The sequence below is a fragment of the Eumetopias jubatus genome, unplaced genomic scaffold, assembly GCF_037043125.1.
Source record: "Eumetopias jubatus isolate StellerSeaLion01/CBP00866 unplaced genomic scaffold, mEumJub1_p1.0 scaffold_3, whole genome shotgun sequence".
Classification (NCBI taxonomy): Eukaryota; Metazoa; Chordata; class Mammalia; order Carnivora; family Otariidae; genus Eumetopias; species Eumetopias jubatus.
In genome coordinates this window covers 114,193,300-114,216,478 of record NW_028274809.1, presented here as the reverse complement: position 1 = coordinate 114,216,478, position 23,179 = coordinate 114,193,300, and the positions used below count along the sequence as shown (strand labels likewise).

Here is a 23,179-nt window from a genome sequence, read left to right as displayed (position 1 = left end):
GGAATCCAATCTTGCCACTGGCCACCTGTTTGGACCTCAAGGACATTATAGTAAGTAAAATAAGCAAGACAGAGAAAGACAAATACTGCATAATCTTAATTATGTATGGAAGGAAACAAAACAAAAACCCAAGCTCATAGAAAAAGAAAAGACTAGAAGTTGCCAAAGGCAGGGGTTTGGGGTAGAAGAAATGGATGAAGGGGGTCAAAAGTTACACACTTCCAATCATAAAATAAGTCATGGGGATGTAATGAGCAGCATGGTGACTACAGTTAATAATACTGTACTGCATACTTAAAAGTTGCCAAGAAAGCAGATCTTAAAAGTTTTCACCACAAGAAAAAAAATTTTGTAACTATGTAAGGTGATAGATATTAATTAGACTTATTGTGATGATTTTGCAATGCAAAAAATATCGAATCATTATGTTGTACACCTGAAACTAATACTAATAGTATATGTCAATTATACCTCAATTTTTAAGAAAATAAATGAACAGTATTACTGATCTACTTTTCATAAATTGAAGATTCAGGTCTTTCTCTGATTACATAAGCAACGTGTAATCTTTGAAAATCAATAAAATGTAGGAAAAAACAAAAATCACCCATAGATGATAGAGCGAACATACCTAAATATCATAAAAGCCATACACGAAAAACCCAAAGTGAGTATCATCCTTAACGGGGGAAAATGAAATCTTTACCCCAAAGGTTGAAAACATAACAGGGATGTCCACTCTCACCACTGTTGTTCAACACCGTACAGCAATCAGACAACAAAAAGAAGTAAAAGGCATCCAAATCAGCAAAGAAGAAATCAAGTTTTCACTCTTCTCAGATGACATGATATTCTATGTTGAAAACCCAAAAGATTCCACCCCAAAATTACTAGAACTCATACAGCGATTCAGCAAAGTGGCAGGATATAAAATCAATGCACAGAAGTCAGCTGCATTTATACACTAACAATGAGACAGAAGAAAGAGAAAGGAACTGATCCCACTTACAATCACACCAAAACCCATCAGATACCTAGTAATAAACCTAACCAAAGAGGTAAAAGATCTGTATTCTGAAAACTTTCATAAAAACACTTATGAAAGAAATTGAGGAAGACACAGAGAAATGGAAAAACATTCCATGCTCATGGACTGGAAGAAAAATATTGTTAAAATGCCTATGCTACCCAAAGCAATCTACACATTGAATGCAACCCCTATCAAAATACTATCATTTTTCACAGAGCTAGAACAAACAATCCTAAAATTTGTACGGAAACAGAAAAGACCCCGAATCGCCAGAGGAATGTTGAAAAAGAAAACCAAAGCTGGGGCATCACAATTCCGGACATCACTATATTACAAAGCTGTAATCATCAAGACGGTGGAATAGAATAGAGAACCCAGAAATGGACCCTTAACTCTATGGTCAACTAATTTTTGACAAACCAGGAAAGAATATCCAATAGAAAAAAACAGTCTCCGGGCGCCGGGGTGGCTCAGTCATTAAGAGTCTGCCTTTGGCTCAGGCCATGGTCCCAGGGTCCTGGGATCGAGCCCCACATCGGGCTCCCTGCTCTGCGGGAAGCCTGCTTCTCCCTCTCCCACTCCCCCTGCATGTGTTCCCTCTCTCGCTGTGTCTCTCTCTGTCAAATAAATAAATAAAATCTTTAAAAAAAAAAAAGAAAAAAGAAAAAAACAGTCTCTTCAACAAATGGTGTTGGGAAAACTGGACAGCCACATGCAGAAGAATGAAACTGGACCATTTTCTTATATCATACACAAAAATAAACACAAATGGATGAAAGACCTAAATGTGAGATAGGAGTCCATCAAAATCCTGAAGGAGAACACAGACAGCAACGTCTCTGACCTCAGGTGCAGAAACTTCTTACTAGAGAGGTCTTCAGAGACAAAGGAAACAAAAGCAAAAATGAACTATTGGGACTTCATCAAGATAGGAAACAATCAACAAAACTAAAAGACAACCAACAGAATGGGGGAAGATATTTGCAAATGTCTTATCAGATAAAGGGCTAGTATCCAAAATCTATAACGAATTTACCCAACTCAACACCCAAAAAACAAATAATCCAATCAAGAAATGGGCAGAATACACGAACAGACATTTCTCCAAAGAAGACACACAAATAGCCAACAGACACATGAAAAAATGCTCAACATCACTCATCATCAGGGAAATACAAATCAAAACCACAATGAGATACCACCTCACACCAGTCAGAATGGCTGAAATTAACAACTCAGGAAACAACAGATGTTGGCAAGGATGCAGAGAAAAGGGAACCCTCTTACATTGTTGGTGGGAATGCAAACTGGTGCAGTCACTCTGGAAAACAGAATGAAGGTTCCTCAAGAAGTTAAAATAGAATTACCCTATGACCCAGCAATTACACTACTAGGTATTTACCCAAAGGATACAAACATAGTGATTGGAAGTGGCACCTACACCCCAGTGTTTATAGCAGCAATGTCCACAACAGCCAAACTATGGAAAGACCCCAGATGTCCATCAACAAGATGAATGGATCAAGATGTGTATGTGTACACACACACACACACACACACACACACACACACACACACAGGAATATTACTCAGCCATCAAAAAGAATGAAATCTTGCCATCTGCAATGACATGAGGGAACTAGAGGGTATTTTACTAAGTGAAATAAGTCAGTCAGAGAAAGACAATTATCATGCAATTTCACTCATATGTAGAACTTTACAGATGAACATAGGGGAAGGGAGGGAAAAATAAAATAAGACAAAATCAGAAAGGGAGACAAACCGTAAGAGATTCTGAACTACAGGAAACAAACAGGGTTGCTGGGAGGGGATGGGATTACTGGGTGATGGGCATTAAGAACGGCACTTGATATAATGAGCACTGGGTGTTATATACAACTGATGAATCACTAAACTCTACCTCTGAAACTAATAATACACTACATGGTAATTGATTGTAAATAAAATTTAAAAAATAAAAATATTTTAAAAATCACCCATAGGGGCGCCCAGGTGGCTCAGTCGTTAAGCGTCTGCCTTCGGCTCAGGTCATGATCCCAGGGTCCTGGGATCGAGCCCTGCATCGGACTCCCTGCTCCGCGGGAGGCTGCCTCTCCCTCTCCTACTCCCCCTGCTTGTGTTCCCTCTCTCGCTATACCTCTGTCAAATAAATAAATAAAATCTTTAAAAAAAATAAAATAAAAATCACCCATAGATATTGATAATAATTTCATCTATTTCCTTCACCCTTTATATTTACAAATGTAATTATAAATATGTATTTTACATATATTGTTTAAAACACTGGTATAATACTTTGTTTTTTTCACTTAGATAAGGAACACCTCTTGTTTTAGTATTTTTCAAAAACATGATTTTTACTGATGGTTCTAAATACAATAAAAAACACAACAAAAACTATCCCTTTGGAAACCAAAGGTTGTTTTGTTTCTGATTTTTGTTTTCATAAGCAAAGCTGTTACCTTCTAGTGCATCTTTGATCAGGTCTCTAGAATAAATTCCCCAAAGAGAGATCAATGAGATCAAATAATAAAGTCACCTAAACACTGTTAAAACACACTGCCAGAAAACACATTTCCAGAAAAGATGCTCTAATTTACATCTCCACCAGATAAAAGACCTCATCTCTGTATATCATAAGTCAGCAAACTGTAGCAGGGCCTGCCACCCATTTTGGTTTGGTCATCCTGTGAGTTAAGAATGGGTTTTACATTTTTAAATAGCTGAAAACAAATCAAAAGAAGAATTACATTTGTATCAAGCGTTTTATAATCTGTCATGCATGGACTAAATCTTGGCATTTATTAGCTTTTAATCTTTACAACAACCCCGTAAAGTACTATTACTCATTTTATAGAGAAGGAAACTGAAGCTTCTAGATAAAGTAACTAGAAAAAATTATACAGCCAAAGAGTAATTCAGCTGAAATTAAAACCCAAGGGCACTTAATGCGCTTCTGCACATTATCCAACACTGTGAGGATGGTGTGTAAAATGTCAAAGGTGGATGCAGGTTAACACATTCTAGTGCACAGCATGGAGCCTACTTAAAAAGCATGTACATATACTCTTAGCTGATACAAGCACTGTCCCCTCACCGTATTATGTAACTGAACCATAAAACTGTATCAATTTAGACTTAGTTATTATTTTAAAATCATGAGATTTTCAGGATTATCTTTTCAAAGTTGATCTAAATCTACTCTTTTCCCATTATTTCTTAGTTTCCAATCCTACTAGGTGCTGATGTTGGTCTTTCTATAGGTAACAGAATGATTGAAAGGCAGTGTAGGCATGCTGAAGGGTAAATGGGGAGGGAGCAGCACTTGGCTTTGGTTTGGAAAGCTTATTGCCTCAGTGGCTGTATGAATAAAATCAGGTAGGTGTTAAGTGTAAGCTAGTATGGTGCTCTGCAGTACATGTGGAAAACTATTTCATATATTCCTGCTTCTCAGTCAGATTGGGTATTGAGCAAAAAAATAAACTAGAAATTTGGAGAAGGAAAAATTTGGAATATATATGATTAAGAGTTGATAGCCATAAAACATTAAAAAGAAAAATTCTTATAAATGAGAAAATGGGCAAAAGACATAAAAGGTAATTTTAAAATTTTATTGTAGCTTTATATATGTTTTTTGGTATGTGTATCTTAAAATTTGCCATTTTAACTATTTTTAAGGGTAAATTCATAGAGACAGAAATGGCATTAAGTACATTCACATAGACATGCAGTTATCATGACTGTCCACCTCTAGAACTTTTTCATCTTTCCAAACTGAAACTGTCCCTATTAAACAGTAATTCCCCTTCCCCTGAGCCCCTGGTATCCATCATTCTACTTTCTGTCTCTGTGAATTTACTTATTCTAGGTACTTCATGTAAGTGGAATCATGCAATATATGTTCTTCTGCTTCTGGCTTATTTCACCTACCATAATGTTTTCAGGGGTTCATGTTACAGAATGTGTCAGAATTTCCTTCCCTTTTAAGAATGAATAATATTTCATTGTGTATGTGTATATATATATATATATATACACACACACACACACACCACATTTTGTTTATTCATTCACCTGCTGATAGACACTTGGTTGTTTTCCATTTATTGGCTACTGTGAACAATGCTCTATTGGACATGGTTGAACAAATACCTGTCTGAGTTCCTGTTTTCAGTTCTTTTGGGTATATACCAAGGAGCAGAATTGCTGGGCCATGAGGTAATTCTGTTTAACTTTCTGAAGAATAGCCAAACTATTTTCCAGAGTAGCTTTACCATTTTACATTCTCACCATCAGTATAAGAAGGATCTAATCTCTCCACATTCTCACAAACACTTGTTTTCTATGTTTTTGTTTGTTTTATTATAGTCATCTAGTAACTGTTGTGAGGTAGTGTCTCATGGTTTTGATGTGCATTTCCCTAAGGACTAAGGATGTTCAGCATCTTTTCATACGCTTATTGGCCATTTATGTATCTGTAGAGAAATGTTTAATCAAATCCTTTGCCCATTTTTAAGTAGGTTGTCTTGTTTTTTTGTTGTTTTTTAAAATTTTGTGTTGTTTTTGAATTATAGGGGTTGTTTATATATTATGGATATTAATCCCTTGTCAGATGTGATTTGCAAATATTTTCTTCAGTTCTGTGGGTTGCCTTTTCACTATGTTGATACTGTTCTTTGATACACAAAAAGTTTTTAATTTTGATGAAGTACTTTTACCTATTTTTTCTTTTGTTTGTGTTTTTAGAGTTATATCCAAGATTGCATTGTCAAATCCAAGGTCCTGAATATCTACACCTACGTTTCCTTCTAAGAATTTTATGGTTTTCCTCTTAAATTTAGGTCTTTCATTCATTTTGAGTTAATTTTTGTATAAGGTGTGAGGTAGGGTCCAGCTTTCCTCTTTCGCATATGGAAATCCAGCTGTTTCAGCAGTTTGTTTTCCTATTGATTGGACTTGATACCCATTATGAAAAATCAATAGGCCATAGATGTATGGGTTCATTTTTGGATTTTCTACGTCTGTCCTTATGCCAGTATCACACTGTTTTGATCACTGAAGCTTTGTAGTAAGTTTGCAAGTCTTTTACCTTGTCGGCTAAATTTATTCCTATTTTATTCTTTTTTAAAATTTGTTTATTTATTTATTTGAGAGAGAGAGAGCAAGAGCAAGGAGAAGAGACAGAGGGAGAAGGAGAAGCAGACTCCCCACTGAGCAGGAAGCCTGATGTGGGGCTTGATCCCAGGACTCTGGGATCATGACCTGAGCTGAAGGCAGACGCTTAACTGACTGAGCCACTCAGGGGCCCCTAAGTATTTTGTTCTTTTAGGGGCGCCTGGGTGGCTCAGTCAGTTGAGCATTTGTTTTTGGCGTGGGTCATGATCTTAGGGTCCTGGGATTGAGCCCTGCATCAGGCTCCCTACTCAGCAGCCAGTCTGCTTCTCCCTCTCCCTCTGTGATCTCTCTAGCTCTCACTCTCTTTCAAATGAATAAAATCTTTAAAGAAAAAAAAGTATTTTATTCTTTTAGATGCTGTTATTAATGGAACTTTTTTTTTTTTTAAGATTTATTTATTTGAGAGTGTGCGCATGCACGGGTTGGGAAAGGGGAAGAGGGAGAGAATCTTCAAGCAGACTCACCACTGAGTCCTGAGTCCTGAGCCCAACACGGGAGCTCAATCCCACGACCCCCATGAGATCATGACCTGAGCCGAAACTAAGAGTTGGGACGCTTAGCTGACTGAGCCACCCAGGTGCCATTGGAATTGTTTTCTTAATTTCCTTTTTGGGAGGAGCTTAGGAAGATGGTGGAGTAGGAGGACCCTGAATTCACCCTGTCCCATGTTTACAACTAGATATCATCCACATCCAAGACAATAAACTGGAAAGTGATCTGAAGACTGGCAGAACAAACTCCACAACTAAATATAAAGAAGCTGCATCTGAAAGGTCTAAAAGGTCAGAAAGGTGCAGAGAGGCTGCCTGCAGGAGTGAGGGAGCAGTGTGTGAGAACAGGGCAGAAAAACAAGTCCTTGCACCAGGGACCTCACGTGGGAAAGACTAATCCCCTTAATGTTTGGAGGAGATGAATTCTGTGAACTTGTAACACCAGTGGGCATTGGAGCCTGGAGCTTTAAAGTCAGCTGACTTCAGTATTACAATGGGCACCAGGGTGAGTGATAGCTGGGTTGATGTCCGTAAAGAGACAGGAACATGAGGAGAGGCAATATAAAAACAGCAGTTTATAGAATACCAGGGGCAGGCAGGGGTGCCTGAGTGGCTCAGTTGGTTATGATACCAGGGTCCTGGGATTAAGCCCCATGTCGGGTTCCCTGTTCATCAGGGTGCCTGCTTCTCCCTCTCCCTCTGCACTCCCCCTACTTGTGCTCTCTCTCTCTCAAATAAATAAAGAAAATCTAAAAAAAAAAAAAGAACACCGGGGCAAATGGAAGACAGATCTGTTCATACTGATTTCAGACCATGTTGGAGGACTTTGAAAACAAAGAAAATCATGGTGCCATTTTCTTCCCCCACCTGCCAGCATAAATACAGGGCCACGTGCAGGAAGGGGAGCTGCACAGACACTTGCTACGTGACCTGCTAGCAGTATGCTATGCCCATGAATTCTCCTCAGGACTTGCCCACTCTAAGCCTGCTAGCCTTGGGCTCAGGGAGTTGTTAAAGGCACGCATACCCCGCCCACACACTCAGTGCATTGCACCCAGCCACACACCCCCACCCACCATTGTGTGCTGGGGCCCAGCCATACCCAGCCATTCTCATGCACCATGCCCAGCCTTGTACCCCCTGCCACCCCAATGCACAGCCCCCAGCTACCACAGTACTTCAGGGGATCCAGCATAGGACTGCTGACCCAACCCAAATTTTGGTAACAACACCAGCCCACTCCCAAGCTCGCTGATGTGCATGCCCCTTCAGAGCTGGCCTACCTGGGTCCCACTAATACCACAGAAAGCAAGCACAGCCCACAACAGGCAGAGTGTCAGTGCAAACGACTACACTAAAAGGAAAAGTAACTCAGACACAACAGCAAAGTATAAACAACACACATAGGATACCCTGCTCTAAGTGCCAGGTTCTGGTGAACAGGGGACACTGCACTGCAGGGCACACCAGGACCTCCTCTTCATAAAGTCACTACTTTCAAGAGCAGAAGACATAGCTGACTTTCTTAACAGAAACAGAGAGACAGACAAAATGAGACAGAGAAATTTATCCCAAATTGAAAGAACAGGACAAGGCCATAGCCAGAGATCTAAGTGAAACATATATAAGTAACATGCCTGATAGAGAATTTAAAGGAATGATCATAAGGATACTCACTAGACTTGAGAAAAGAGTGGAAAACATGAGTGATACCCTTAACACAGAGATAAGGAATAACATAGCAGAGATAAAGAGCTCAATAAACGAAGTGAGAAACATGCTTGATGGAATGAATAGCAGGATGGAAGAAGCAGAGAAATGAATTAGTAACCTAGAAGACAGAGTAATGGAAAGTAATCAAGCTGAACAAGAGAAAAAAAATTACACAAAACAAGAACAGACTTAGGGAACTTAGGGACTCTATTAATCAAGATTTGTATTATAGGAGTCCCAGAAGAAGAGAGAGAAAAGGGGGCAGAAAATTTATTTAATGAAATAGTATCTGAAAACTTCCCTAATTTGGGGAAGGAAACCAATATCCAGAACCAGGAGGCACAGAGAACTCCAATCAAAATCAACAAAGCAGATGCACACCAAGACATATTGTAATTAAATTTGCAAAATATAGTGATAAAGAAAAAATCATAAAAGCAGCAAAACAAAAGAAGTTTGGTAACTTACATGGGAAAGCCCAGAAGGTTAACAGGAGATTTTTCAGCAGAAATTTGGCAAGCCAGAAAAAAGTGGCATGATATTTTCAGTGTGCTGAATGGGAAAAATCTGCAGCCAAGAATACTCTATCCAGCAAGGCTATCATTCAGAGTAGAAGGAGAGATAAAGAGTTTCCCAGACAAAACAAAAAAGTTTCCCAGACCCTTAAATTAGCTCTGCAAGAAATATAAAAGGGGATTCTTGGAGTAGAAAGGAGAGACCAAAAGTGACAGTATAAAGGTATGAAATACAAAAGCAGTAAAAATGAGTATTTCTGTAAAAAATCAGCCAGGGAACTCACACACACACAAAGGATATAAAATATACCTAACATATACCTAAAAACGTGGAGAGGGGAGGAGAAAAGAATGGGTTCAAACTTAAACAACCATCAACTTAATACAGACTGCCATATGTGGAAGAGGCTATATATAAACCTAATGGCAAGTTAAAAACAGAACTATCTTATGATCTAGCAATCATACTACAGGGTGTTTACCCAAGGAATACAACACTAATTCAAAAAGATGCATGCACCCCAATGTTTATAGCCTGTTGTGTCCATCGACTGATGAACGGATAAAGAAGATGTGGCACATATATGCAATGGCATATTATTCAGCCATAGAGAGAATGAAATCTTGCCATTTGTGATGACACAGATGGAGCCAGAGAGAATAATGTTAAGCAAAATAAATCAGACAAGACAAATACCATATGATTTCACTCATATGTGGAATTTAATAAAGAAAACAAACAAGCAAAGGGAAAAAAAATAAGAGAGATTGAGACAAATCAAAAAACAGACTATTAATTATAAAGAACAAACTGATGGTTACCAGAGGGGAGGAAGGTGGGGGGATGGGTTAAATAGGTGATGGGCATTAAAGAATGCACTTGCTGTCATGAGCACTGTGTGGTGTATGGAAGTATTGAATAACTATATTACGCCTGAAACAATATCAGACTATATGTCTATGTCAACTAACTGAATTAAAATTAAAACTGGAAGGGAAAAAATTCCTTTTTGGATTGTGCATTACATGTATATAGAAACACAACCTTTTATTATGTTATTCTTGTACCCTTCAAGTTTGCTGAATTCATTTATTACATCTAGTCATTTTCTTGTAATTCTTTGGAATTTTCTATATAGAGAATCATGTCATCTGTGCATATAGTTTTACTTCTTCCTTTATCTAACTGCTCTGGCTAGAACTTACAGTACAGTACAGTGTTGAATAGCAGTGGTGAAACTGGGCACATTACATAATTTTTTAAAGAAAAAGTGTGAATGGCTTAATAATAATTCTGTAAGTGGCTATAGAGCCAAAGTCAGGAGACTTTGGCCACACAGTAAATATTTTATACTTTGTCGATTGAAAGGCAAAATTAGGTTTTAAAATTCATGGTCATGGAGGAGACATGACCTCATTCTCCTAAAAATCCTTCCTCTCTCAAAGACAGTGATCTTCCTTCTTCCTCAACTCGGGGCCTGAACTCATGACCCTGAGATCAAGACCTGAGCTGAAATCCAGAGTCGGATGTTTAACCAACTGAGCCACCCAGGGTTTAGTGTTGCTTTAAAATTGACAGGGGCACCTGGGTGGCTCAGTCAGTTAAGCATCTGCCTTCAGCTCAGGTCATGATCTCAGGGTCCTGGGATCGAGTCCTCCATCGGGCTCCCTGCTCAGCAGGGAGTCTGCTTCTCCCTCTCCCTCTGTACTTTCTCTCACTCTCTCTCAAGTAAATAAATAAATCTTTTTAAAAATAAATAAATGTAAATAAATAAAAATCTTTTTATTTATTTTATATATTTTATGATAAAACTAAACTCAAGTGTCAAGGAATGCATCCTTAGGTGGAAAAATTACAAAGAAAAGCAAGAAAGCTATTACCATACAATAATTCAGGACAGTGATTTTGGGGGATGGAAGAGGATACTAATGTGAAAGCGGATTCAAAAGAGGTTTCTAGGGCTGGCAGTCTAATATTTTCTGACTTGGGTGGACGTTACACAGGTGTTGGCGTTGTGATAATTTACTAAGTTGTATAATTAAAATATTTATTTGTACACTAAAAAAATCAAATTCCCATAAATATTAACAAGTTCCAGCTTTTTATTATGTAAAAATGACTCCAATTCAAAATTGAAGCCAAAACCCCAGGATCTGTCGGATTCATTTAATTGTTCTGAAAACATACAAAAAATTACATTTAGCAATAAACTAAAAGAAAGAACATGGCTAATATATAAATTTAGAATTAATGCTATTCCTGCAAGTCAACACTCATCATAATGACTGTCTTAGTCAATAACAGAATACCACAGTCTGGCGGCTTGTGAACAGAAACACCATAGATCTTAAGACTATAAGGAGGCCAAAAAACTCTATCAGGACACTTATGTTTTCCAACTGCTGGCTCACTCAGCTGTACTTAAAAAGTAACCGATGTAGTCCTGTTCTGCTGAGCTAATACTTTTCATCTTATAAATCACTCATTCTCAAAAGCACCTAAAAATACAAGGCCCTGAGAACGAGAATTTTCACCCAACTTTACATCACTAAAGTGATATAAATAACCCTCCTTTACTGCCTTAAACACTTAAGCTTCTTAGTTTCATCCGCTTTTGACTAGAATATGAGACTTTGGGTACAGTGCCTACAATTTTTTGGGACCAGGAATATTAAATATTGTATGAATTTAATTACATTGGAATTAAAATGAATTTAAAAAAATTTTAAAAAGTATACCAATAGGTGAATCACCTTAATTCTAAAGATATTACTCCCCTAACCAAATATTTTTCTAAATATTTGCTATGTGCCAAGCACTGTGTTAAATGCAGGGGATACAAAACAGTCCAAGATTGGCTCTACTCTCATCTCAAGGCGCTTTTGTAATATATTTGGGAAAATTACACCAAATAAAGTTCTTATCTTTACTGTATTGCAACTAACAAAAATATTAATGGCATTGGATTTCAATTATTTATTCCCAATAGACAGACTCTTCAGTGTCAGCAACTGTGTATGTATGCTACAGTTCATCTCTATATCCTCAGGACCTAACACGGCACCTAGCACACAGCATGTGATTAAAAAAAAAGTTTGTTAAATAGACAAAAAAATTAACACAAGGTAGCACATGACAAACAGAAAATAACAGACAATAAAAAAAATACAGAGACCCAACTACCATGTGAGACCTTACCTACTGAAATAAACTGTTTCCCTACTGTCCATCCTTCCACCCACTCTCCTTCACCCAGCCTGCAGTCAATGATTCATTCACTCATTTAATAATCTGATATACACAAAGCACTTACTGCATACTAGACACTGGATTGAGTACCAGTGATACAAAAATTAATAAAAATCATATTCCCTTTATTAAAGAAGCCTATAACCTAGCAGGAGACACAAACATATAAAGAATAATGCTTTAAGTGCTGAAACAGGTCTGAACAAATTGTTACAACGGCATAGTTGAAGAAGCACCTCACCCTGCAGGGATCAGGGTCAAAAAAGGATTTCACTGAGAAACTGACCCTCAGGGAGTAACACCTGAAAGACTTGAGAAGGAGGAGAGAGAACAGTAAGCGCCAAGGCATAGTGTGATGAAGAATTTCAAGTGTTACTGTGTGGTTACAATCACATAGTAAACAAGGAGAGAGGGAAGATAATGGTCAGGTTTTGAAAACCTTTAAATCCCACCCTCTTGGGAGAGGTTCTGAGGGCGAAGAGGAATGCCAAAAGATTTTAAACCAGAAAATTGATCATGGTTTTGAAAAACACTGAAAGGATGGCGTGGACACTGGACTATGAAGAGAAGCACGATTCCAGAGTCACTCCTTTCCAGCACAAAGCAGTGGCCCCAATCCGGTATCTAAACATTGATGACCATGACAAATCCTTCACCAACTGTCTGCACCCTTGACACTCACACACCGCAACCGAAACTGCTTCATCTCTCCGGGCCACACAACCCTTTCAAACTTCTTGAAACGTACCCTCACAGCCACAGCCCAAAAGTCCGTTCAGGAATGTCAATGCACTGCTCCCATGATTCGCACGCTTGCGTCGGCTCTGGCTGTCACGTTCCTTTCCCCCCGCCTACGTCGTGTATCTGCACAAGCTGGTCTTTTCCAGCTCGTGAAATCTGGGAGGGCTTTGCGTCTTCGCGCCGCAACCCTCCACAGAAGTCCCATCACTCCCCGCTTCTCCACTTCAAGCCCTGCAGGCCCAGCCTCGCCTCCCCCGGCGCACACGTACCCCCTCGGTCTTCATGTCCAGGATTTTTTCCACCTCAAACACATCCTCTCCGTCCTCCTCGCTGTCTCCAACTGCCTCCGCTCCTTTCGTGGCTCCGTCCTTCTCTTCGTCCACTGCTCCAACACCTTCTCCTTCGACTTCAGGAGACTCACCATTGCTGTCGGCACCTGAAACAGGAACTGCACTCATGCTCGCTCCCTCGGCAACGGCCGCCGCCGCCACCGCAGCCATAATAGGAGCCCAGCAAACCGCCGAGGAAGAGCTGCTGCGACACACACCCCGGCGGTTCTTCGCGCTCAGCACTTGGCCCTAATCCACTCTGGCAGCGTGACGCTGCGAGGGAAACCAGCCAATGGCGGGCTCGAGACCCTGGAGCGACACACACTGAAACCAATCACATCGAGGCGGGCGCGCTGGAGCCCCGCGGAGCCTACGGGAAGCGGGTGGGCGGGCCGAGGGGGGGGTCGCTCCAGCGGAAGGGCGGGGCGGATGGGGCCGTGAGAGAGGATCGGTAGGTAGGCACTGGTACTGGGGAGGGGAGCGGAAAGGCTGTTTGGGAGCCCCTAGCGGGTGGGGCGGGAACGGCGTGGGGGGCGGGGAGGGGCTTGTCAGGGCGCGGGGGAGAAAGGAGTGAGGCTGACATGGACCCTCGGAGAGGTTGGGGCTCCAGCGCTGAGTGGGGAACAGGCGGCGGAGGCGGGCTCGGGAGCTTCCCGTGTTGGGAAGGGGCGGCCAGGGAACACCATAGCGCGGCAGTCAGACTGGAAGAGAAGCTCAAGCGCCTGAGGGGACCAAACGCTGCGCGGGGTCTCTTCCCTCTTCCAGTTGCTCCTGACGGTGTCGACGGGGGCCTTTCTAGGAAAGCAGCCCCCACCTTCTGCCCAGACCTGAGCGGGCCAGAACGGGATGCCGGGCCATTCGTGCATGTGTAATTTTGATTCGTTTAACGCGTGTGAACGATAGAATCAAACATAGTGCTTTTATATCTTAGTATTGTTTAAAGTTAGGAAAAAAATTTTTTAAGTAACAGGCCCAAAACAATTGTTTTCCAAGTTCTTGGGATATTTTTTTCCGCATTGAAAATATCAGAGGACGCGATAAAAGTATTTTGTCCAGGATTGACAAAGATAGGTCGCCCGAAGTTGCTAGGATAATCCACTTAAGGGTAAAATATTTTTCTCACTTTAAATTGCAAATAAAATCTTTATGGTAGTGCACTTTTAATTTTTTAAAAGATTTTATTTATTTATTAGAGAGAGAGAGATAGCGAGAGAGAGCATGAGTGGGGAGAGGGATCCCAGGACTCTGGGATCATGACCTAGGCCGAAGGCAGCAGCTTAAATCGACTGTGCCACCCAGGCGCCCCCACGAACTTTTAATTTTTTTAATTTCTTTTAAAGTTTTATTTATTTAAGTAATCTCTACACCCAACATGGGGCTCAAACTCACAAACTGAAGATCAAGAGTTTCAAGGTCTTCTCACTGAGCCAGCCAGATGCCCCAAAGAGCTTTTTATTTTTGTTTCTTTGAATGGTGGACTTAATTTATAAGATTAACTCTTTCAGATTAACTCTGAGATTAACTAAAGAATCATCTATGATCCTGCAGATCCATTTGGATGATGTAGGAAAGATGTTAGGGTTCAAAGCCTATGGCCAAGAAAGAATTTTTGAGACATCTTTGGTACAAAAAGGTGGTTTTATTAAAGCATGGGGACAGGACCTGTGGGGTTCAAGAGCTGCGCTGGGGTCATTATATGCTTTCAAGTTGGGAGGGGGTTGAGGATAGCTTAAGTTTCTAAGGAATTTGGAAGCAGGGTTTCCGGGACCTTGAGGGGCCTAGCAATTGTTGAGAAATGTCATTTATTATGAGATCCTTCAGATGTGTATCGGTGGGTCATATGCTTGGGGGATGAGTGCCAACATATATCTTGCAGGGGTAGAGATGAAGCTTCCAAAGGAATTTTTGTATGTTAAAGACTTACAGGATCCTGGAGGGTCAGGCTAATATTGCCTTTTGCCCTTAGGAAAGTATCAACATCAAGGCAGGTGAGTCCCTAAAGGAATGTCACTCTGCCCGTTTCAAGGACTTGTCTGTCAATGGGCTGTAAGTAGTAGGAAATTTAATAATTTTTCTTCTGCCTTTGTTTTCCATATCATGAAGAGGCTCATCAGATCTTGAGTGGGCTCATTGATTTATTATTTATTTAGCTTACTAAATGCATCCTGTGCATGACTATACTAAGCATTACAAAGAGCATATACAAAGAGCAATAGAGCATGGTATTAAAATTCAGCTGATTAAATTTGAAGATCTTACTGGTTTTATTCAATGACTGGGGCAGCATCCCATCTAGCAAATAGAAAGGAGCTCCAAAGAAATGCAGAAAAGGACAGGCTTTTCATGACAGAAAGGGGGAGGGCAAGGAAGTCATAAACAAAAGAAAGGATTATTTCAGGCAAATTCACTGTCCTTTGGGGGAAGGCTGGGGTCTATCAAGAGGATTACCTCACCAGTACTACCAGGAAATTCCAGACTACTGGTGAAGATTATATTCCTAGAAGAGCCTGAAACTGCAATTCGGTTAGGTATCAAGTCTTGGTTTGCTGATGTGGGGGTTGACACAGATAACTCCATTTTGGGCCCGTTGTCTCTTTCTTAACAGTCTCTCTGCCCTGCACAGACTTAGTCTATAAAGGAAGACACACAACAATTCTAATAATTAGATATCTTTTTAAAGTAAGTTTTTAAAAATGCTGTAATCAAATAACATTAGTTGATGGGGAAAGCTCATTTTTTTTTCAGAAGAATTTCAGTTAACAAGCGTAGAAGAAAACAGAGAATCACAATATTTCATGAAATGATTCAGGCAACTGTTAGGTGAAAGATTGATGAGGAACTGGCTGTCAAAGTATCTCTTCAGACTATTTGTTGGTTGTAGGAGAAACAACTTCACGTTGGAAAATGCACTGATCAATGTTAGCATTACTAGAAGTAGAACAACCAAACTATATGACTCCTATTGATAAAAATACTGATCCTTAATCTATTCAGGGCCTTAGATCAAATTTCCAGTTTACAAGAAATATGGGGAAAGAAAAAATGGAAACAATCAGACAAATCCAGAATGTGGGACATACTATAGGACAATTGACCTTGTTTCTTTAACAAGTCAATAGCAAAAGAAAAGGGAAGAAAAGACGGTTCTAAATTTATAAAAACTTGGCAAAATATTTTAAATGATGGAATTTATGTTCATTATACTATTTTCTCTACTTTTATATATTTTTGAGATAAAAAATTTAAGTATATGTTCACTGTAAAAATTTTTACAATGAATATATAAGATAGAAATAATATAAAATATATAATATAAGATAGAAATAAAGTTCCTGTTCCTCAAAGGTAGCCAGTTTGGAATATGACATGACAGACTTTTATCTCATACATGTATAAACACCCATTTATATAATTTTTAAATGAGCTTTATTCCACATTGTTCTGCAACTGTAATATATATATGCATACACACACACACACATATATGCATATATAACATATGCGTGTGTGTGTGTGTCCATATCTTGGCAAGATGAATTTCTAGAAGTGGAATTCCTATTAGTGAAATTTATAGGTCAAGGAGGGTAGTGATTTAAATTTGGATAAATACTGCAAAACTTTGTTTTACTTGTATATGTTTCCAGTAACAACATAAGGAAGTCTGTTTACCTTCACACACTCTGCTACTAGGTATTATCAATCTTTTTTTTTTTAAAGATTTTATTTATTTATTTGAGAGAGAGAGAATGAGAGAGAGAGCACATGAGAGGGGGGAAGGTCAGAGGGAGAAGCAGACTCCCCGCCGAGCAGGGAGCCCAATGTGGGACTCGATCCAGGGACTCCAGGATCATGACCTGAGCCGAAGGCAGTTGCTTAACCAACTGAGCCACCCAGGCGCCCAGTATTATCAATCTTTTATTCCTTAATCTAATAAAACAAGAAAAGAGTTATCTTGATGATTATGTCAAGCAAACAAGCAGACAAGGCCAAGGGCAAGACCTGATTGATTTAGCCATAAAGACATAACAAGCCATTTTAGATTTAGATGGTTTATTACTTGTATAAACAGCAAGAGGAAGAGTAGTCAAAGATGCCAGCTCCCTTTGGTCCTTGTCCCACACTCCAAGAAGAGCTAGATAATTGCAGTGTGAGTTGTGGGACACATCACTGCCAAGGAGCTAATTCCAGATGCAGCTAGGAGGAATTTTAGTCTGAAGCTGTATTCTGAGCTTCATATCACCTCAGAACTGGGAGGTGATGAGAAGTAGTCTTATGTCTGCCTCTCAGGGAGATAGAGAGGTGGATGGGAGAGGGTCTCATGGTAGCTCCTCACAAGTTTCCCATCCTTTGAGTATCACAAAACATTTTGCCAAGACATAGCTATAGTTCAGGTCCAGGGAATTAGGAAGGGTCACACATCAGGATAATGGAAGTCACTCAAGATGAAGGCAGGACTGGCAGTAGAAAGGGAAATCCTGAAGCTTATGTGAATGAGGGTAGGTACTGGGCATTTGGCAAGTCACAGCAATAAGGACAGGTTGGAAGATAGCTAAAAGACTGAATCTCAAAGAAACCTGATATGATGAGCACTGGGCGTTATACACAACTAATGAATCATTGAACACTACATCAAAAACTAATGATGTACTATATGTTGGCTAATTGAATTTAAATTAAAAAAACAAGAAAACAAAAACAAACCAGGGTTTTTACATAAAGGTAGAGAGGTAATGGCCTGGAAGTGATAGTGTGGAGGAAGGTGGACAGTGACCTTACAGCTTTCATAAAAAATAACTCAAAATGGATCATAGACCAAAATGTAAAATGCAAAATTCATAAAACTTCTATAGGATAACATAGGAGGAAATCTAGATGACTTCAGGATTTTAGAGGCAACACCAAAAGCAAGATCCATGAAAATTGCTTGGGATACCTAGTTTCTCTAAGTGACAAAAAGATGTATCAAGGGATCTATAGACTAGGAACCACATGCATATTGAGGGCAAAGGTCTGGATACTCAGGGCCCTGGAAACAGGATTGCATGCCAGGAACACTGACATCAGCCAAAGACCTTGTTTCTCCCCAGCTTACTAAGTCCAGCTGGGCCAGTTCTCTACTAGAGTCCTTAAAGGGGAGAAGGGAATGAGGCTCCAGGACTAGCCAGATGTGTCTCCTATCACCTTAAAATATTTAAACACAAATCTGTAATATTGTAATATTTTGTTATCACTTGTTAGTTCATTAAAATAATCAATTGTGTTTCTCATTATTTTAAAGTGAGTGCTACACTGAATAAAATCATAAACTTCATTATAGGTATCTATTGATACCTGATTATTTTATACATGGAAGCATGAATAATGTTTAAAATACAACTTCAGATGATTCAGCTTTGACTGTAATTAAGAACTCTGTGAAGAGGAGATGTGGTGTTTATGGTTTGGATCCCCAATAGCTGTTTAGTGGCAGAATCCCAATCTTGACCCAATTCAAGCCGTTGGCAGATAGATGGATATTGTCCTTCAGTTCTTCTTACCCATTCACTCGCTTTCTTTATTTCTTCAAAAGTCCAGGGAATATTTCTAGATTAAAAATAAATGGTTCCATCAACTTCGGAATATAATTATATACAAAATGTAATGCAATATCAAATCCTAGCACATCATATCAGACAAAATAATTCTGTCAAAAATTAAGATATATAATAAAAGCAATTCTGACATTTTATGAAAGTTCTATCAGACTGACACGGTGCTTTTAACTTAATACATTTTTATTTTATTTTTATTTTTTTAAGATTTTATTTATTTATTTGACAGAGACACAGCGAGAGAGGGAACACAAGCAGGGGGAGTGGGAGAGGGAGAGGGAGAAGCAGGCTTCCCGCTGAGCAGAGAGCCCGATATAGGGCTCTATCCCAGGACCCTGGGATCATGACCCAAGCCAAAGGCAGATGCCTAACAACTGAGCCACCCAGGCGCCCCTACATTTTTAAATATACTATACCCATCACTTTCCAGCTTCCAAATGCTTCACAGACTTCCTTGCTGCCTCCAGGACAACTCAGCTTCCTCTAGACTTTATATATATATATATTTTTGGTCATTCCCTTTCCATTCTTCTTGATCTAAATCCATCCATTCTTCAAGTAGAAACTCAATACTATTTTACAAACCAGGTGTCTATTTTTCTTTCGTTTTTGCTGTACCAGGAATTCTCAATTTGATTAGTTAGAAAAATACCTAAGACTCACCCATGAAACAGCCATATATTCTGTCATACAAATCAGGAACAACATACTACTAAACTGCATAACATAAAAACTTCAAGTTTGTGTGCATAAAATGATATCAAACATCCAAGACTGTCAAATATTCAAAAGTCTATTCAAGACTCAAAAATTCTGAGATTTTTCACTAATACTAGTTAGCTACTTCCTCATTTATCTTGTCACCTGCTAGAATTTATTAGCAAGCAAGTGGTAACATATACTAGAGTTTAAAAAAAATTCTATGGGGGAACTAAAAATTTGGAAAATTCTCTCCATCTTCCTGATTTTTTTCCCTGTGAACTGGGAAAGGGTCATCAGTATAGTGTGGTGGCTAAGAGCTGAGTTCAAATCCTGACTCTGAAATCACACAGTGTTGGCTGTGTGATACGGTGCAGTCTTCATTCAACACTGGAAGTCTCCGTTTCCTCAATTATGATAATAACATGAGCTCCTAGGGCTTTGTTGTGGGGATTAGCAAAACACATGGATTTCACAGGCTTCACAGTCCCTGGCACAGAGTAGGCAATCAATAAATGTCAGATGATTATCATGATGACACAAACATACTAAATGGGGAGCACGTCCAAAGTGATTAAAAGACCTGTTTTCCGGGGCGCCTGGGTGGCTCAGTCATTAAGCGTCTGCCTTCGGCTCAGGTCATGATCCCAGGGTCCTGGGATCGAGCCCTGTATCGGGCTCCCTGCTCCACGGGAAGCCTGTTTCTCCCTCTCCCACTCCCCCTGCTTGCATTCCCTCTCTCGCTGGGTCTCTGACAAATAAATAAATAAAATCTTAAAAAAAAAAAAAGACCTGTTTCCCAGTAATCATTAGTCTACTTATAGTTATGAACTATGGAAAGCAACAAAACTAATTTTAAATATTTTCACTAATTCCACTGGTTTTCCTTCAGCTGACCTCTAAATTTTGACTGACCATCCCACTAGCATGAAGGTTTTGTTCATATACCTCCATACAATGTGCTACTGTATTAATGTTATGTGCATCATGAAGCAGAAGTTATAAATTAAATATGCAATAAACAGGAAATAAAAATTAGTTAAAAGTTTTACTTATTAAAGTGCCAACAAATCTTTTTGCTCTCACAATAACCGTCATATAATAAGAGCAATGTGATGGAATATACTTCATTATTTTTTTTTATACTTCATTATTTTTATTATTTTTATTTTTTTATTTTTTTATTTTTTTTTAAAGATTTGATTTATTTATTCATGAGAGACAGACAGACAGAGAGAGAGGCAGAGGGAGAAGCAGGCTCCCAAGGAGCAGGGAGCCCTATGCGGGACCCGATCCCAGGACCCTGGGATCATGACCTGAGCCGAAGGCAGACGCTCAACCATCTGAGCCACCTAGGCGCCCATACTTCATTATTTTTTAAAATCTTCGTATAATACTTTGTGATACTGCAATTCAAGAGTAGGTTCAAAGTTATTAATACTTGTTCTAATGGCTATCATAGTTGTGATGCCAGACAGGTCAAGAGGGAAGGCCTTATGCCCCTTGCCAAGAGGGTTCTTGGCTCTTTGAGAGAAAGAATTTAAGAGCAAGCCATGTAGAGAAAGGGACAAAGACTTAATAAGTATACAAGTAAGACAGGAGCTACTTCATAGATAAAGTAGTGGCCTCTCTTCCCAGGGGAGGAAGAGGACCAATGCCCCCAACCCTTGCCTCTAACAAAGGGTTTTATAAGTTGTTGTTGTTTTTTTTTTTTTTTAGCTAACCATATAAGGAGGGGCTTACTCTTTAACTTTGGGTTTAACATTTACATTAGGCAGTTAGTTTTACCATTGTCTTAGAGTTGTAGAATTACCCACAGGAGCAATTTTAGGAATGTCCAGTCTTTATGACTTTTATTGCTGGAGGGCGTGGGGTCTTGTGGTCTTCCATGAGTTGTAGCTTGTTACCTGTTGACTTTTAGGTTAAGGATCAGCCTAAAAATCAAAATAGCTTTGCTCTGGTCAACTTTTCTCCTAAGCCTCTCTTCCCTCTGTCTCAGTTGAAAAAGATTTAAATAGAAGAAGTGCCTCTTTGGTTATGCCTATTAAATCAAATATTAACTTGTCAGTGCTTCTACTAGCTCTTTGAAGTATTTTTCTTGATAGTCACTTAATAAATTTCCATCTTTCTCACCATGAGAAGGTGCTGCTTTTCTTAAAAATGGAAGTATAAATTAAGTACGGTAAAATGCTCAATTTATTATTTTCTGAGTACCTATTTTGTGTTTGATGCTGTTGGGAATTGAGAATTTAATCAGTCTTTGTGAGAGGGTAAAAATAGGTCTGCTTATTTATTTTAATTTCATCTGTAAATATGTATCTCTAAGGGACAAGAACTTTTTCTTAAACATGACATTAAAATAGCTATAAATAATTCTTTAATATCACAAAATATCCAGGTAATGTTTAAATCAGGTCATGATCCCAGGGTCCTGGGATCGAGCTCTGCGGGTAGCCTGCTTCTCCCTCTCCCATTCCCCCTGCTTAATTTTCAATCTCTCTGTCTCTTTAATAAAATGTGTTTTGTTCAAATCAGGATCCAAAGTAGGCCTAACATTGCCTTTGGGCCATGTGTCCTTTAATTTATAGCTTCTACCCCTCCCCTCTTTTTCCTTTTGCCATTTATTTCCTCACATTCCAGACATTGCTGATGGCAGTCCATGGTATAATTTAACATATTCAATCTCTTCTCTCTGGTATCTGGTCTTTATTATGCAAAATATTTACCTAGTTTCAAAGTCAAAAATGTAAAACAAAGTATATTAGGAGAAACCTAGCTTCTAACCTTGTCTCCTCTTCCTCCCCCTACAGATAATATTTTATTAGTTTTGCTAGTTTTCCCACTAATCTTGCCTTTTTAAAAAAATCACAAGCAAATTATATAGGTATGTATGTGTATGTATATATATGTATATTGTGTGTATATGCACACACATAAGGGATGACCATTTGCATGGGGTATGGATGGAGTTTTTTTTTTTTTAATGTTTTCTTTTTTTTTTAATGTTTTTTATTTATTTATTCATGAGAGTCAGTGAAAGAGAGAGAGAGGCAGAGGCAGAGGTAGAAGCAGGCTCCCCATTGAGCAGGGAGCCGGACGCAGGGCTCGATCCCAGGACCCTGGGATCACGACCTGAGCCAAAGGCAGACACTTAACCATCTGAGCCACCCAGGCGCCCCTGGATGGAGTTTTGTAAGTAAGGAGGGTAGTCACATGTGCCTCAAGGCCTCTTGTGGTGCCAGAGGTCAGCCCAAGGACTAGGAGCCAGGGCCCCAGAACAGGCTCTCTCTACATTGTCATATTATGGCATCAAACTTCAAGTTGTCACAGAATTCTAAATTTGAACTCGGTCTTCAAGAATTTGTATTTGTCAAGGCAGGACTTTAAAATGTGTTTTATTTAACAGTGTGTTAGTTTGATTTATAACATTTATTTATTTAAAGATTTTATTTATTTATTTGACAGAGAGAGACACAGCGAGAGAGGGAACACAAGCAGGGGGAGTGGGAAAGGGAGAAGCAGGCTTCCCGCAGAGCAGGGAGCCCGATGCGGGGCTCGATCCCAGGACTCTGGGATCATGACCTGAGCCAAAGGCAGAATGAGCCACCCAGGCGCTCCTGATTT

General features: G+C 39.4%; 2 protein-coding genes across 7 annotated transcripts in view; both read right to left on the bottom strand.

Annotated features, from left to right (window-relative positions):
- Nucleotides 1-13,494, bottom strand: part of MPHOSPH8 (M-phase phosphoprotein 8) — a 53,959-nt gene extending 40,465 nt beyond the window's left edge. For 2 of the 3 annotated variants that reach the window (XM_088021776.1, XM_028104995.2), the window contains exon 1: nt 13,206-13,494. In XM_088021776.1, coding sequence (XP_087877902.1) covers nt 13,206-13,436 — 231 coding nt within the window. In that variant the 5' untranslated portion in view covers nt 13,437-13,494. The remainder of the gene's footprint in view (nt 1-13,205) is intronic. The other variant, XM_088021777.1, reaches the window with a different exon arrangement.
- Nucleotides 13,495-15,386: 1,892 nt separating this feature from the next.
- PARP4 (poly(ADP-ribose) polymerase family member 4) overlaps nt 15,387-23,179 on the bottom strand; it is a 109,198-nt gene continuing 101,405 nt past the window's right edge. For 3 of the 4 annotated variants that reach the window (XM_028105012.2, XM_028105034.2, XM_028105043.2), the window contains one exon: nt 15,387-18,848. In XM_028105012.2, coding sequence (XP_027960813.1) covers nt 18,653-18,848 — 196 coding nt within the window. In that variant the 3' untranslated portion in view covers nt 15,387-18,652. The remainder of the gene's footprint in view (nt 18,849-23,179) is intronic. The other variant, XM_028105053.2, reaches the window with a different exon arrangement.